The sequence below is a fragment of the Cydia amplana genome, chromosome 26 (assembly GCF_948474715.1).
Source record: "Cydia amplana chromosome 26, ilCydAmpl1.1, whole genome shotgun sequence".
In the NCBI taxonomy this organism is placed as follows: domain Eukaryota; kingdom Metazoa; phylum Arthropoda; class Insecta; order Lepidoptera; family Tortricidae; genus Cydia; species Cydia amplana.
Genome location: NC_086094.1, coordinates 1393389 through 1409340, shown reverse-complemented (window position 1 = coordinate 1409340; position 15952 = coordinate 1393389). Strand labels below are relative to the sequence as shown.

General features: G+C 39.6%; 2 protein-coding genes across 3 annotated transcripts in view; both read left to right on the top strand.

Moving 5' to 3' along the window:
- The first annotated feature begins 134 nt into the window (after nucleotides 1-134).
- On the top strand, nucleotides 135-8408 carry LOC134660111 (myb-like protein X). Of its 2 annotated transcripts, none has more exons than XM_063515814.1 (7): nucleotides 135-286; nucleotides 2754-2907; nucleotides 4769-4914; nucleotides 5258-5444; nucleotides 6176-6348; nucleotides 7308-7433; nucleotides 8207-8408. In XM_063515814.1, exons 2-7 carry the CDS (start codon nucleotides 2757-2759, stop codon nucleotides 8393-8395), a joined length of 972 nt encoding a protein of 323 aa, XP_063371884.1. In that variant the 5' UTR covers nucleotides 135-286; nucleotides 2754-2756; the 3' UTR covers nucleotides 8396-8408. The 2 variants fall into 2 exon arrangements, with proteins under 2 accessions (XP_063371884.1, XP_063371883.1); XM_063515813.1 differs by having other exon boundaries at nucleotides 156-290.
- A 6394-nt stretch (nucleotides 8409-14802) lies between these two features.
- LOC134660012 (nuclease SbcCD subunit C) overlaps nucleotides 14803-15952 on the top strand; it is a 68788-nt gene continuing 67638 nt past the window's right edge. The window contains exon 1 of the mRNA XM_063515709.1: nucleotides 14803-15193. The gene's annotated coding sequence lies outside the window, so the exon portion shown is untranslated. The remainder of the gene's footprint in view (nucleotides 15194-15952) is intronic.

The following is a 15952-nucleotide window of genomic DNA, read 5'->3' as shown; positions in this document are numbered from 1 at the left end:
AATTGAATATAAGGCAGAAGTTAGTTGATACAACTTAAACTGTGTACCTTTTGTCTTTGGGAGGATAATAATAAATTTACGCTTTCGGCGCGGAGCGGCGCGTTTGAATTCTTGTGATTCTTGTGAATCTAGAGGAGGCACGCCGCCGGCTTATCGTGTTTCGTGCCTTCTCGGCTAGTACATTTATTATAATTATTTAGATTTATATTCGTAGAACTCTAGCCAGTGTTAGTCCTGTTGTAGAATACGTGGATTAAGGAATCGGATTGCTCAAATAATATAAAAAGTAAGTTATTTATTATTTCCTAAATATAAGTATCATTATACAATTCCGCAAAGCATGCTTAAAAAGCATGTATAAACTTTATTTTAAGTAGGTACTTATTGTAGTCACTAGGAAATCGTTATATATCGCTTAAGTTGCAGAGATATTTTCGCGCCTCTCGTTGAGATATTTACTACAGGTGACTGTACCCATCTTACTTTTTAGGTTGTTTTTAGGGTTCCGTACCCAAAGGGTAAAAACGGGACCCTATTACCAAGACTCCGCTGTGCGTCCGTCCGTCTGTCACCAGGCTGTATCTCACGAACCGTGATAGCTAGACAGTTGAAATTTTCACAAATGATGTATTTCTGTTGCCGCTATAACAACAAATACTAAAAACAGAATAAAATAAAGATTTAAGTGGGGCTCCCATACAACAAACGTGATTTTTGACCGAAGTTAAGCAACGTCGGGAGGGGTCAGTACTTAGATAGGTGACCGTTTTTTTGCTTGTTTTGCTCTATTTTTTGTTGATGGTGCGGAACCCTCCATGCGCGAGTCCCACTCGCACTTGGCCGGTTTTTTTAACACCTCGCCCGGTTAGCGACTTCTGCTGCTGAATGTACCTACACACATGTTTTTTCAAGGCCGTGTTTGCAATGAATAATATGTAAATACTGCGCCAGACACTGAAAACTGAAGCGAGAAAAAATATATCGCGTGTATCTATACCATGACAACCATGAATATGTTTTTTCTGATATGTACAGTTAGCTGCAAAAATGTCTAAGCTTCGCATTATTAGATCGGATCGGACCAAACTTATTAGGTACACTGCAGAGATTTATTTCCAATTACAAATGAAGTGTCACCATAAATGTCAATAATTTATATGAAAACCTCTAATTATCTCCATGCCAAAGTTCATCAAAATCGGTTCAGCGGTTTACGCGTGAAGAGTTAACAGACATACAGTTAATACTGCTTTCGCATTTATCAGGAATGAATTTTAATTTCAATATCAATTTAAATTTCAGTATATATATAAGCTTCCAGGAAATACAAAAAAATCTGATTGGCATTACAAACTTGTTATGAGTAGGTATGTATGTATGTACTTATGTATGTATATACCTATTTTTTGTTATATGGAGCTAATAGTCAACGATATCGTTTTATCTATTCGGGCAAATTGGGGCATTATCTATGAAAAGGGACCTTATTGTCGATGGCGCTTACGCCGCACAGCGTCGCGCGACATTGTATTTATATCGGAGCATCGTTAATAATGGCGTAACCATCGACAATAAGGTCCCTTTTCATAGATAACGTCACAATTAGTCATCAAGGTCACAGGTCAAGTCTCATGTCATCGCTATGCATCGAGACTGGTAACAATTAACTTGGTGGTAACTAGTGGGAATAACCCCCGTGTTTTGGCGAACCGAGTATTTGCAGTAACAAATTTGTCACTATGTTTACATGTTATCTTAGCAACACCGATCTAGGTCCCGACAGAGACCTGTTATAATGATAAAGACATCACAATGGTGCGTCCCGAAATTAACATTGGTATCTGATGGCGACTGTCCCTAGAAGTAATCGACAAGTCGTATACAGTGATGTGGAACACAACTATGTATGGACATTAGTAGTCTGTATAATTTACCGGTCTCTGCCCCCGGTTACGTCACACGTTCAAGGCACTTGTATCGCCGCGGAACGTTGGTATTTACATTACCTACTCGATATATTTCTATAGTATGATGTAAGCGCGCGTTCCGCTTTGGTAGAATAATAATGGCTTTTAGGGTTATTTATTATAAGTACAAGGTTTTATCACTACATACATACTACATAGTATAAAACAAAGTCGCTTCCCGCTGTCTGTCCCTATACTGTATGCTTAGATCTTTAAAACTACGCAAAGGATTTTGACGCGGTTTTTTTAAATAGATAAAGTGATTCAAGAGGAAGGTTTATGTATAATTTGTTACCCCGTGCGAACTGTACTTGACAATCGCCGGTACAAGACTGGTACAGATGGGCTGCAACCCGACTGCAACTTGTATGGGAACTGCACGCGGACGTTGCAGTTGGCGTGCAGTTCTCATACAAGCCAATTTTGACAACCTTAAATAGCCGAAAGGGATAGTTAGAAAGGGATATCATGATTCGACCCTGAAAACCAACTTCGGTTTTGTAGGAATAAGTGTCCTTTCTGTACGGTACCTAATTCTGTAGCTATGTGTAACGTGTGTATCTGTCAATCTGTCTGTAGCACCGTAGCTCTCGAATGTGCTGATTTGGCTGTTATAGTTGGTTAAACCAATTTGTCAGTCAGTAAGAACCAGGAAAACTATACTCATCCTTTTCTTTTGGGTGCTAGAATAGTATGATTAGGTATATCTGCTATGTTTGAAATGAGACACGCCTTTGAGAAACTATAATTGCTTTTTTTTTTAATTAAATATTTTGTCCTTTTCAGACCATGGGTAAAGACGAGAAAGAAGACTCCGGCTTCGGCTTCAAGGACAAGGCGAAGGCAGAAGAGACCCTGAAGCTTCTAGAGCAGCACGACCCTAATTACCGGCGGCTGACTGTACGCGGGCTACTGGGCCGCGCCAAGAGGGTACTTTCCTGTAAGTATGCGATTTTTAACCGACTTCAATAGGTAGACATGAAAATGAGATGTGAACAATTTACTTTTCACACCTCCTATTCAGAAAAGAGCTTTTTCTTCCCTGCTAGGAGGGATCAAAGTGGCACTTTTCATCCCTGCTAAGAGGGATCAAATAACACTTTTCTGTTCTAGCACACTATTTTTAAATTTTTTTTGCACATTATTTTTTTTAGCTTAAATAATCTGTTTAAGCATCAGATTGTGTCAACACTAAGATTTTTTATTTTCCTCATAGTTGATGTGAAAAGCAGTATGCGTCACACGGTATCATAATTATTTCGTCTTGGGCGTTAACACTTGAATCCCTCATTACGCTCAGGTTCTACTTTAGAATCCATCGCTTCATTCAGGATTCAATGTACGCCCTTGACGGAAATATATCATTTTGATCCCTTGTAACACAAACTACTATTTTCTGCTACTCTTGCTGATAGTACCTACCATCTATGCTCTATACCCATAACCCATAACAGATGGTATGGTGTCAAAGGACTGTCTCATTTCAAACATAGACAGAGAGAATTATACTACCTTTGTCTTACACTCTAGTACTAGCACCCAAAAGAAAAGGATTGAGTATAGTTTTTTTTGTTTCTATTTACTGACAATTTGGTTTGACCAACTATATATGGTTGTTTCGAAGTTTTCGCGAAAAACCGGTTCCGATCCATCTATGCTCTATACCTCTATACCCATTCTATGACATGTGCCATGCGATAAGTAACTGTCATTAAATTTCAAAATATTAATGAACATTGTGATGTTATATTAATATTATTCATAATATTATATTAATATAATTACCACAATGACCCAAAATCCACCAGTTTCAAACCAAGAACCATGTTTATGTAGCAAGAACACAATACTATTTATACTAGTGCTGTTTAGTTTAATTTTCTACCAAATTTATCGTCATCTAAAAGATGTGTCGCAAATCTACGTCATCTTAGCTCGATTATTTACGAAAAGTCCAATTAATGTGGAGGCATTATCTTTTGAGCTGGAAAATGATGGTGACCACGATGAACCACAAACCTGACGACTAAGATAATAATCTGAATACTTGTACATGGTAACGCAACGTACAACGTAGGCGAACAACACGCGAACGCGAAGCGAAGCGATGCGGCGCGGGGTGAATCAATCCTTGAATCCGTGAATTCTAAGTGCCAGCCCCCCCTTTCGTACAGTCTGACCCAATCCTTTGATACCATATGGCTCTACACGATGGCCCAGCGCTGGACCAGCGAGATGGACATGCGGTGGTTGAGAGCATGCACTATGGAATGGGTCACGTGTAGATGCGTAGGCACCATCACTGGCCCACTACCTTTGATGTGCGGCCGAAAATCCGACACCGTGGCCATCACATCGCCATCCCGCCGCGCGCCTGAAGCCATCTGACATTACCACCCTCTCTTCATGCTGGCCCATCTTAGTGGGCCAGTATGATAGCCCATCGTGTAGACTTGTAGAGGAGCCAATATATGTATCCTATGTGGGCGATCGCGTTGCGAACGCGAACGCCGTGGGCTCGCCGCGCCGCGTCGATTCGCGTTCGCGAGTTGTTCGCTTTCGTAAGACGATTAGCTAGTCTGAATTAAACCCCACAGGATACAGTCAGCAGCAGAAGTTGCTATTCGGGCGAGGTGTTCGAAATTACCTTGACACGCTCTTATTCTCTTAACAATAAAATCGCGTCAAGATCATTTTGAACTCTTGACTGTAATGGCTCTCAAATACCATTAGAGCCGAGTGATATTTTTTTTAATTGCATAATATAAGTATTATGAATCTAAAGAACCTGTTAATTCCAGTAACAAAGGCAGAAGATAAAATAAAGAACATCAAAGAAGCAATGGCGGTGTTCGAGAACTGGCTGGCGGAGCTGGACGCGGGCAAAGAGAAGAAACCAGATAAGAAGAAGGAAGAGAAGAAGGCAGAGAAGAAAGAAGATAAAGATGTAAGAATCACTACATAGTATAAAACAAAGTCGCTTCCCGCTGTCTGTCTGTCCTTAATTCCTTATCCGCCCCGGGTTCGCACGGGTTAACAAATTATACATAAACATTCCTCTTGAATCACTCTATCTATTAAAAAAAACCGCATCAATATCCGTTGCGTAGTTTTAAAGATATAAGCATAAATAGGGTCAGACAGCGGGAAGCGACTTTGTTTTATACTATGCAGAGATCTTCGCTCTCGTATCATTTCTACACTACAATCATGAGGCATTCTACAGAACAATATGTTCTGTGAGGCATTCGCCTCTGTATGGAACTGACAATATTGGTTGCATGTTTCAGTCCAGCTCAGACGTGGAAATGGAGGACAAAGAAGAAAAGAAACTGCCAGCAGACAAGGTTCCAGGGCTGGGCTTCAAGGACAAGGAGGCCGCAGAAGGGACCCTCAAGGCTTTGGAGGGGCGCGACCCCGACTACCAGCAGCTGGCCGTCAAGGGGTTGCTCGGGAGCGCCAAGCGGGTGCTCACTTGTGAGTATGAAGTATCCACCAGCAGACAAGGTGCCGGGGCTTCAAGGACAAGGAGGCCGCAGAAGGGACCCTCAAGGCTCTGGAGGGGCGCGACCCCGACTACCAGCAGCTGGCCGTCAAGGGGTTGCTCGGGAGCGCCAAGAGGGTACTCACTTGTGAGTATGAAGTATCTACCAGCAGACAAGGTGCCGGGGCTGGGCTTCAAGGACAAGGAGGCAGCAGAAGGGACCCTCAAGGCTCTGGAGGGCCGCGACCCCGACTACCAGCAGCTGGCCGTCAAGGAGCTGCTCGGGAATGCCAAGAGGGTGCTTACTTGTGAGTATATGAAGTATCTACCAGTGGACAAGGTGCCGGGGCTGGGCTTCAAGGACAAGGAGGCAGCAGAAGGGAAAGATGAAGCTTTTATCGCCGACTGTACTTTTATTGTTATGTGAATATATTTTATGGCCAACAGGCGGTCTAGCATGAGTTGCGTTCTCGCGCGCGACTCCATACATTTTGCGCGACTTCAAGTATGGATTTTTTAAATATTCACTGAATTTTGTAATTTTTGGAAGTACTCATAAGAAGCGGACCATAGGGCAATAAAAAAAAAAAGAAGATCCCTAGTAGAACAACTCTGGGAACTTTGTTTTTTATAGAACAGGCACTGTTTTACATTACTTCTTCGTTGTTGTATCCGGCATCGGATTGGACAATATGAAAAACGCTCTGCCATTTCTCATTCACAGGCACTCGAGACGAGACCAAGCTCGCCAACATCAAGGAAGCCATGTCGATCCTGGAAAAGTTCCTGGACGACTTCGACACTAACCACCTGAGCAAGCAGAACAACGCTTACCTGAGTCTGGGCATCGTGAGGACTGCAGAGAAGTCAGCTGGGGACACCGTTACTGAGCAACAGGTTTGTGCACTTGTCAATGGACTTGAAGAGTTGCAATTTTATTAACTACTAGCGACCCGCCCCGGCTTCGCACTGGTTAATAAATTATACATAAACCTTCCTTTTGAATCACTCTATCTATTTAAAAAAAACCGCATCAAAATCCGTTGCGTAGTTTGAAAGATCTAAGCATACAGACAGACAGACAGACAGCGGGAAGCGACTTTTTATTAATACTATGTAGTGAAAACTATGTCGCAATTGTCGTTTTTGCTTACTAGGTTTTGCATGTGGATAAGATCCTAAAACCATCGTCTTGATTGAAATTGCTTTACGATGGTTTTTATCATCTCGTCCACATGCAATCCCAATCATGTTAAGTATTAAGCACCTTTGCATAGGATCACAAGCACCCTCAGCGAGTTAGCGCTACTTGCACCATTCCACTAACGCTGATGCGTCTTACGTAAGCGAACAACTCGCAACGAGATCGCCCACGTAGGACACTTGTATAGGTATCAAAGGATTGATTCACCCCGCGCCGTATCGCTTCGCTTCGCGTTCGCGTGTTGTTCGCCTACGTAGTACGCTGCGTACTGCGTAACCGGTTAAAGCGTTAACCCAGTGTCAAATTCTACTGGCAACCATTGTAGCTCCAGTTTTAAACGGTTAACCCCGGGTTAGTGAATGGTGCAAGTGCCCCTTAGTAGAGTCATTTCATAAGAGTCATTTATTCATTGATGTTTAAACACTTTAAAAGCATCTTGTTTTAGTATTTAATACATTTTTCCTTACCTTGAAAAGGTGTCCCGCCGAGTTTGTTGCCGGTCCCATTTCGGAATACCCTCCAATTGAGGGGGGATTTAAATCTTCTCGCGGCGAGGCTCGGTTGAAGCCGGTGTAGTTTTATTTGACGTTCATAAGCGCATTGTAATATGCCTACTTAAATAAACTATATTTTATCTTATCTTATCTTTCAGAGAGCCTTCATAGCAGCTTACAGCTCTGTCAACGGCGAGTACAAGCGCCTGCGCACCGTGGAGGACGAGGGAGGCAAGACCTGGGACATCGTGAGGAACGCCGCTCTTAAAGACCTGAAAGAGAAGGTACCATCGCCCACACTGTTAAGAGCCCATCAACGTGCACACTAGCGCCACTGCTAAATGGGCGTTTTCTAAAATAAATATCGAAAACCTGATTCTTTCAAATCTGGACATTCTTGGGTATCATTCTACTCAGAATCGACAGCACTCTCCACCCTTCCATTAAAAAAGGTTGTCCCAAAATGTCCATTCCATTACGTCACGTTTTATTATGAGAAATGTTTTCACTTGTATGGACGTGACGTAGTGGAATGTACAATTTTCATACAAATTTGTGGAACAAGTTTTTTATCATCAGGATTAAATATGCTAGTGATTCTGAGTTGAAATAAACCAAAAACACCAGGATCTGTGAGAATCGGGTTTTCAATATTTGTTTTAGAAAACGCCCAAATCATCATCATCTTCCTCACGTTGTCCCGGCATTTTGCCACGGCTCATGGGAGCATGGGGTCCGCTTAGAAAACGCCCAAATAATCGTGATTATTTAAATTTAACTAAATATATTTAAAAAAGGCCGCTACGTACTGTATCTTGTATTAAAGTACCTTTTGAATGCATCAAACTAGTTTCTATGTTGCTGGATTCGTCAATATATGCGTCCAAAGTTAAAACGGCCGTTCTTGTTTTGAGTTAGGCCGTGAGTTCAGATATTAATTTATCCACTTTAAAAATTTTCCACTTTAAAATTTAGCATCTTTCGCAGACGTTTCTGCTTGTTAAAAATTAAATCGTTCTTTCTTCTTCCCTTTGCAATATTTTTTTTTTATTTCCAGCACGCCAACGCAAAACTCTTCAACGACAAAGACGAGCCTACCGCTGAACACCTGGAACTCCTGCTGTGGGCATACTCACCTGAGGCGGCCAAGGTCAAGAAAGTCGTGCCAGAGACTAAAGAGGCCAAAGACCGGAAGCGGAAGAGCAGCGGCGGCGACGAATCTCCTAGTAAAAAGAAAAAAGAGTAACGGCTAGGTTTTTGAGCAAATATAGCTGATGGTCAACCAAATCTTGACAGTAAAAAAAGGCGCGAAATTCAAATTTTCTATGGGACGATATCCCTTCGCGCCTACATTTTTCAAATTTGCCGCCTTTTTCTACTGTCAAGATCTGGTTGACCAAGTATAAATGTAAATTTGTTTTTTTTTTTATGGGGGGAATAAATTTGAATTAAGAATGACGTTATTATTGTAAGTGCAGAGGGCTTACCGCAAAAACCGAAATTATCTTTTACTCCAATGAAGACGTATTAGAGTGACAGAGCTCGGTAGCCCCTCAGAGGGCCGACTACGTTTGACGTGTTGCCTCTCTGTCACACTTTCGTACGAATTTATAAGTGCGACAGAGAGGCAACACGTCGAACGTGTAACGTCATATTTTCGTAGAAATTTTACATAATGATGACATTAACACTGCAATTTTAATTTCATAAAGTGTCAGTCTCTGAGAATATATGTCTGCGGTTGTGTATAATTGCCACGACTCTTTTCATACATTTTTTATATGTGTCGCGTGAGAATGCCCCAAAATGTTCCATGTAAAGTAGGTACTTACACAAATATTTTAAGAGGCATTTATTACTAGCATTATATTGTATTTTACAAATCATTCAATAAAACGTGTTAACATTGTTTTTTGATTTTTATTTTTAAAACCCACCCCTTACCTAACGTTGTTTGTTTCTCGAATAATAGGATCAATAAAACGTCTCCCAGAGAAATAAATGGAAATAGGTACCTAAATAAATATTTATAATGATATGATTATTCTGAAATTTCAAATGAAAGGGAATAATGGGATTTAATTATTAATTTAATTTTAACTTTTCTAAGCCGGTTCTAGAGTTAGCTTGCCTTGCTATATTAAGCAACTGCTAATAGTAAAGCTTATAAACATAATTTATTTATGCTATTTTTGAAATGGTGATTGCCAAAAAATGGTTATTTGTACAAACAACAAGAGATCACAGTTTGATATTTCTTCGAGTGCTTGTTTTGAGTCCCGTGCAAGCGAAAGACGAAGTATAGAAATACTTTAGAATCTTGAGCATAGCAAGTTCACAAAACTTTTCACCTCAGCAGTGAAAACATATTAGAGAACCCGAAAAATGTATTCCTTCTTCATCACTTACCTCTATTCACTCATGTTTTCTTAAGATATACCAACAATTAAGTTTTCACCTCAGCAGCTCGAACAAGGGTACTTTGCTACTTAAAAACAGTGAGCAAAATCGCATTTTGCTCATTTAGTCTCACTCAGTGAGCAAAATGCGATTTTGCTCACTGTTTTTAAGTAGCAAAGTAACCTTGTTCGAGCTGCTGAGGTGAAAAATATTTTATTAAATGGTATTATTTTATAATTTATTTATAATATATAGAACTTGTAAAGAACACATCGCAAGCAATGATATTATAGCTGGTCAACCAAATCTTGTCAGTAAAAAAAGGCGCGAAATTCAAATTTTCTATGGGACGATATCCCTTCGCGCCTACATTTTTCAAATTTGCCGCCTTTTTCTACTGTCAAGATCGTTGACCAAGTATATATAATGAGTTATAAATCATTGATCGCAAGCAAGTTTTAGTTTATGCATACCATAAAAACACCTCTAGCTCAGTTCATCGATATGGCTTAAACGCACTCGCATCCAGGCCATAATTAAAAAAAAAAACAGTTCATCGATTTGACGTAACGTTGTAAACACAAAGTACAATGAACTCTTTCATTTTCGCGATAAAATTGACTGAAACATCGCGAATAATGAATTAAATGTGTCTTATTCAGTGCCCTTTTGTTATTTAGTAGCAGTTATATGTTTAAGCGAGCCTTATATAGTGGTGTTCATGTGTATATTAAGTAGGGCGTGGAGCGGTCATTTAGGAGCTATTTTTACACTTACTGTAAGTAAATAAAATAAAATTGGTATTGAAGACGCTTAGCACTGCCCTACGTATCGTTACTTACTCAACTTTGTACTTTGCAAAGCTTCTTTAAGGTATTTTGTAAGAAAAAAAATCATATACGAAAGACCTCAATCAAACGTTTATCTTATCTAAATTAAAAGTTATTTAAACAAACAAACAGTTATTTATGCGAACTTATTATATAATTGTCAAATATCTGATAACTAAAAGTTATTTTAACTGGAAATATATTTTATTCGTCGAAATATGCAAAGTCTAAAACTGTCAGAAAGTAAGTGCTAGGTTTAAATAAAATTATTTTTATGAGTATGTAATTTTTTTAAAGCCATTAATGTACCGTATTTAGTTTTTATAAATATTGCTTTATTTTTATAAGATAAGCTTACAACGGACGCTCACTAATGCACAGGGACGTCAAATGTGTGTTGGTTTAAAATTTTAAACATTTAATTTTAAATTCTTGTTTCAGATTATGTTATAATAAATAAAGATGCAAATGCATCGAAGAAGCATGGAGGCTAGCAGCGATGCAAGCTACTGTAAGTATTAGTCTACACACAACACAGATTTATATTATACGCTACTACTACTACGCTACTACATTTTATTTTTTTATTTTATTTAAGCCTTTTATTTTTCCTTAAATAGTTTGCATAATAAAAGTTTTCTATTATTATTGTTGTTTATTTTACTATATTAAGGACCCCTGTCGGGTATAGGCCTCCTCCATATCTTTCCACCTTTCTCGGTCTTTAGCCTTGATTAGCCAATTTTCTCCAGCTGTGGCTATGATATCCCTGGACCATCTTGTTATGGGTTTTCCCGCCTTCCTTTTGCCATGGGGTCCTGGCCACTTTGTGACTTTGTTGGTCCATCTGTCATCTGTCAATCTTCCTATGTGGCCGGCCCATCTCCACTTCTGTCACGCTACTACATACTAGCATCCAAAAGAAAGGGATGCATATAATTTTCTTAAAGCTGTGTTCAGTCGAGACAATTTTTCGCCAATCTGATGAAATTGTCCGATCAAATCAAGACGTGAGGACGCAAACGCCAATTTGGCTCGCCGATTATGACCAATATTACCGATAAAATTGGGTGCGGACGCTAGACTACCAATTTGTGAAGCTAGTATTTTCGTTTTGGAGCATTTTTTTAACTTAGAGGGCTCAAATAATCAACATAAATCTTAAATTGGAGATTGACGCCAGTTATTTTCCTGATCCAATCGGTCGATTTGCCCAGCCCGTCTGGACACAGCTAAATTGAAGCTAAAATAAATGTTTTTATGTGGTGCAGATGACAGGGAGCCTTATGAAGACTGGGGGAGCAGGTCATCACTCAGCCAACAAGAAGAGGTAAATAATTAACATAATTACCTTAACCAGGCGTGGCTCACTCCGCGATTTCGTCGCTTTGCAACAGGTAGCTACAAGTTCATCCGTTCCACACCAATTTTGGTGGCTAGCCATAAGCCTCGCGTGGCGCTGTCGCCACCTAGCGGCCATATCTGTGCTGATCGTAACAGACGCGTTTTGTTAGAGAGTGAGTCTTCTGTACCTAGTACTATTATTTATTGTGCCTTAACCTAATTACCAGCTACATCGCCGGATGATATCAGCCTGCCAGTTAAATAATAATAAATAAATAAAACGTTTATTAATAAAGGTGACAGTTCCGAACAATTGACAGGCTGACAGGTAATCAGTGGGCCCCTGTAGGGATTCTCTACCACCACTCGCACTTTGTTCAATTCTTTGTCAGTCAAAAGTGAGAGTTTAAATGCGCTGGTGGCCTAGCAGTAATAGAGTGCGACTTGCAATCCGGAGGTGGCGGGTCAAACTACGGCTCGTACCAATGAGTTTTTCGGAACTTATATACGAATCGCATTTGATATTTACCAGTCGCTTTTTGGTGAAGGAAAACATCGCGAGGAAACTGGACTAATCCCAATAACGCCTAGTTCACCCTCTGGTTTGGAATTGGAAGGTCAGATGCCAGTCGCTTTCGTAAAACCTCTACGCCAGTTCTTGGGATTAGTTGCTAAGCGGACCGCGGGCTCCCATGAGCCGTGACAAAATGCCGGGACAACGCGAGGAAGAAGTCAAAAATAGGTGTTTACTCCAGGAAATAAATAAATGGAGTTTTGTTTTTGCTTCGAAAATGCGAAATCCCGTAGGTATATTCTCGCCCGCCAACTACAAGTTTTTTTAAACACTCCAATGTTAAAATAATAGGTCATAAATTAATAGACCACATCAAATAAAAATCTATAAATGTCCAGGAAGTCGGATTATCTTTTTTTTTCGCTCGGAATGTTTCGGAGTGTCTCGGCTATTTTCGGCCAGTTCGTTTCCTTTGCCTATTTTCGAATGCTAGGGTTGCCCATTTTTAATTAGAAAATAAGTCTATGCATGCTGAAGGCCAGTGACTGAACTGTGCGCTGAATTCCTCAAACTTCTTTGAAATGATTACGTATATATAACACTTGCACAGTCTGTGCTATCAAAATCGCTGCAGAGTTATCATGGTCTAACTCTAGTAATGCATAGTCTGTCAACCTATTTCCGTTAGTAGGAAAAAGCGACAAATATAGGCGCGAAGGGTTATCTTGCCATACAAAATTTGAATTGTGCGCTTTTCTACTGACAAAGTTGTTTTACAGACTATAGTAACATAGGTAGTGTCACCAAAACATGTACTTATATTCAGTGCTTCTTTTATTAAGTTGGAATAGTTGGCACCGCAGGCAAGTAGGGAGGGCAAGCACCCCATAATTCAGCGAATCTGTTGAAATATGAACCGCACGCATAGTTAGTTGGGCAGAAACAAAAGCGGCCAAGTGCGAGTCGGACTCGCCCATGAAGGGTTCCGTATTTAGGCGATTTATGACGTATAAAAAAAAACTACTTACTAGATCTCGTTCAAACCAATTTTCGGTGGAAGTTTACATGGTAATGTACATCATATATTTTTTTTAGTTTTATCATTCTCTTATTTTAGAAGTTACAGGGGGGGGGGACACACATTTTACCACTTTGGAAGTGTCTCTCGCGCAAACTATTCAGTTTAGAAAAAAATGATATTAGAAACCTCAATATCATTTTTCAAGACCTATCCATAGATACCCCACACGTATAGGTTTGATGAAAAAAAATTTTTTGAGTTTCAGTTCGAAGTATGGGGAACCCCAAAAATTTATTGTTTTATTTCTATTTTTGTGTGAAAATCTTAATGCGGTTCACAGAATACATCTACTTACCAAGTTTCAACAGTATAGTTCTTATAGTTTCGGAGAAAAGTGGCTGTGACATACGGACGGACAGACAGACGGACAGACGGACAGATGGACAGACGGACAGACAGACAGACATGACGAATCTATAAGGGTTCCGTTTTTTGCCATTTGGCTACGGAACCCTAAAAATGGCGCCACCATTACGTATTTACCCGATGCTCAATAATGCACAACCCTGCGTACGAAGCGGTACTACGGAACTCGCTCGCATTTCTAAAATGTGTTGTTATGTTAAAATGATTTTATTTATTTATTTATTTATGCGTTTCTCTTCTTATACGTGTGTTAATGTCTAAACAGAGAAGTCTACAAGCAATGTTTAAATTTTTTTAAATTACTATGGAAATAGCCGTACTTATTTTGGCGGTTTTACCTGATTTTGCAGTTCTTTATTATGATTTATTTTGATCTCCTATTTTTCTTTCAACATTACCACTAATCTGAAGGGTTAAAGTAACCCGTTTAATCCTTTTGGCAAGGATATTTTAATAAGTTATAGCTGGTCAACCAAATCTTGTCAGTAAAAAAAGGCGCGAAGTTCAAATTTTCTATGGGACAATATCCCTTCGCGCCTACATTTTTCAAATTTGCCGCCTTTTTCTACTGACAAGATCTGCTTGACCATCTATAGAGTCAGACCGAGAAAAGTCTGCAGCGATTTTGATAGCCCACGCAGTCAAGTGTCATTTTAAACGTCAAACTTCTATGAATTTCTGACGTGTAAATAACACTTGCATTGCGTGGGCTATCAAAATCGCTGCAGACTTTTCTTGGTCCAACTCTAATAACCATTCATTCCTTTTACGAGTGAGTTCGTTCAAAACTTATAGTAACGCCGTAGGCGCCATATGACAATTGTGATTCAGTGTTGCAAGGTAGTCATTGATAAACCGAACTTTTAACATTTTTCACCACACATTTTGATAAAAAAACGGTAGTATCAAAAGTTCGTTTTCTCCTTGCGTAAACATAGACATACACCTGCGACCACGATGCCAATGACATGCCTGACAAAGAGTAAAGAGTATATTTTGAGTTCTTGGAATGATAACTTTAAAGTTTTTAAATTTCAAATTCAATTCACTTATTACCGGCATTTTGCCACTCCAAATTCCAAGGGTAATAAGTGAGTAAAGAAAAACAAGTTAAAACGGCAGACTTGTTTACCATAATTTCAGTGAAACTCGTGTAATTTGAAACTTTGATCTGGCAACCCCACCAAACCGGAATGCGCCATACAGCGCCGCGCCGCCCGCCGCGCAGTCGTGCTACGTCACCAAAATAAATAAAACAACAGTTATAATAACTGAGTTATCCCGAAAAAATAACAACAGTCAAAATAACCAGAAAAACACTCTTGCGATGTGAAAATTAAAAAGTTAGTGATTTCCTGTTTCGCTAATGGCGGCAGTGTCGTTTCTCGCCTGCGAAATTTAGTGCAACCGTGTGTTTTAGTGCTGACCTAGATTTAAATGCAATGTGACGTCATTCGGTAATTTTTACAAGCTTTTTAAGTTTCGGATTTTCATTACGGTGTAATCGACGTAAGTGGTAAAGTTATAGTCATAAAAATCTATGAGTGTTGGTGTACCGACTACTTTCGTTTAGTCAATTTTACTGTGCGTAATTTGTCTAATTTAGTTAAAGCTGTAAATGGCTCAAACTATAGTGTAAGTAATAAATCAAAAACAAATTAATTATTTAATCGAATTTAAGTCTTCTTCGTCAATTACGTTACGATGTTACGATGAAGACGATTTACTGTGACCCACTTCACCCACTTGTTTTTGACAGACCATGACAGCGAGTAGTGTTTTGGCATTTTGACCCCGTGTTTTCACTGCCGCCGAGTCTGGCATCTGTTTAGTTTAAAAACCACTTGACATTCTGGAGGACTACCAAAATAAAACAAAAGAGCATAGGTATCTAAAAATAGAAATCTACTGATGAGTTTAACCTTATGAAAGTTATATGAATAAAAAATTATATGCATTTACTTAGGGCACTGGAGTCAGAGGAGACTGCAATGCACATTCTCTGCTCCTGTGGACCACTAATGTCAAAAACCACCTACCACCTACTTAGGGTGGCATGTATTGCAACCCTATGAGGTACAGAACAGAACGTTACGGCCCAAAGCATCTGTAATTTGCTGGATGTAACGGGCATTAGTAATGAACTTTAAAGGGCCGTCACAATAGATCCATACTTGGTCGACGTGACACTCAAAGGCCCGACACCACCCCAATAATAATAATAATAGGGCATAAATAACATGCAATGACATTAAAGTTTTGTAATAC

Excerpts from the sequence above, each read along its gene's own strand:
- LOC134660111 (XM_063515814.1), top strand. The coding sequence starts at position 2,757 with ATGGGTAAAGACGAGAAAGAAGACTCCGGCTTCGGCTTCAAGGACAAG. Across the intron at positions 4,915-5,257 it reads AGAAGAAAGAAGATAAAGAT|TCCAGCTCAGACGTGGAAAT; the intron begins GTAAGAATCACT and ends TGCATGTTTCAG. Across the intron at positions 5,445-6,175 it reads CGCCAAGCGGGTGCTCACTT|GCACTCGAGACGAGACCAAG; the intron begins GTGAGTATGAAG and ends TCTCATTCACAG.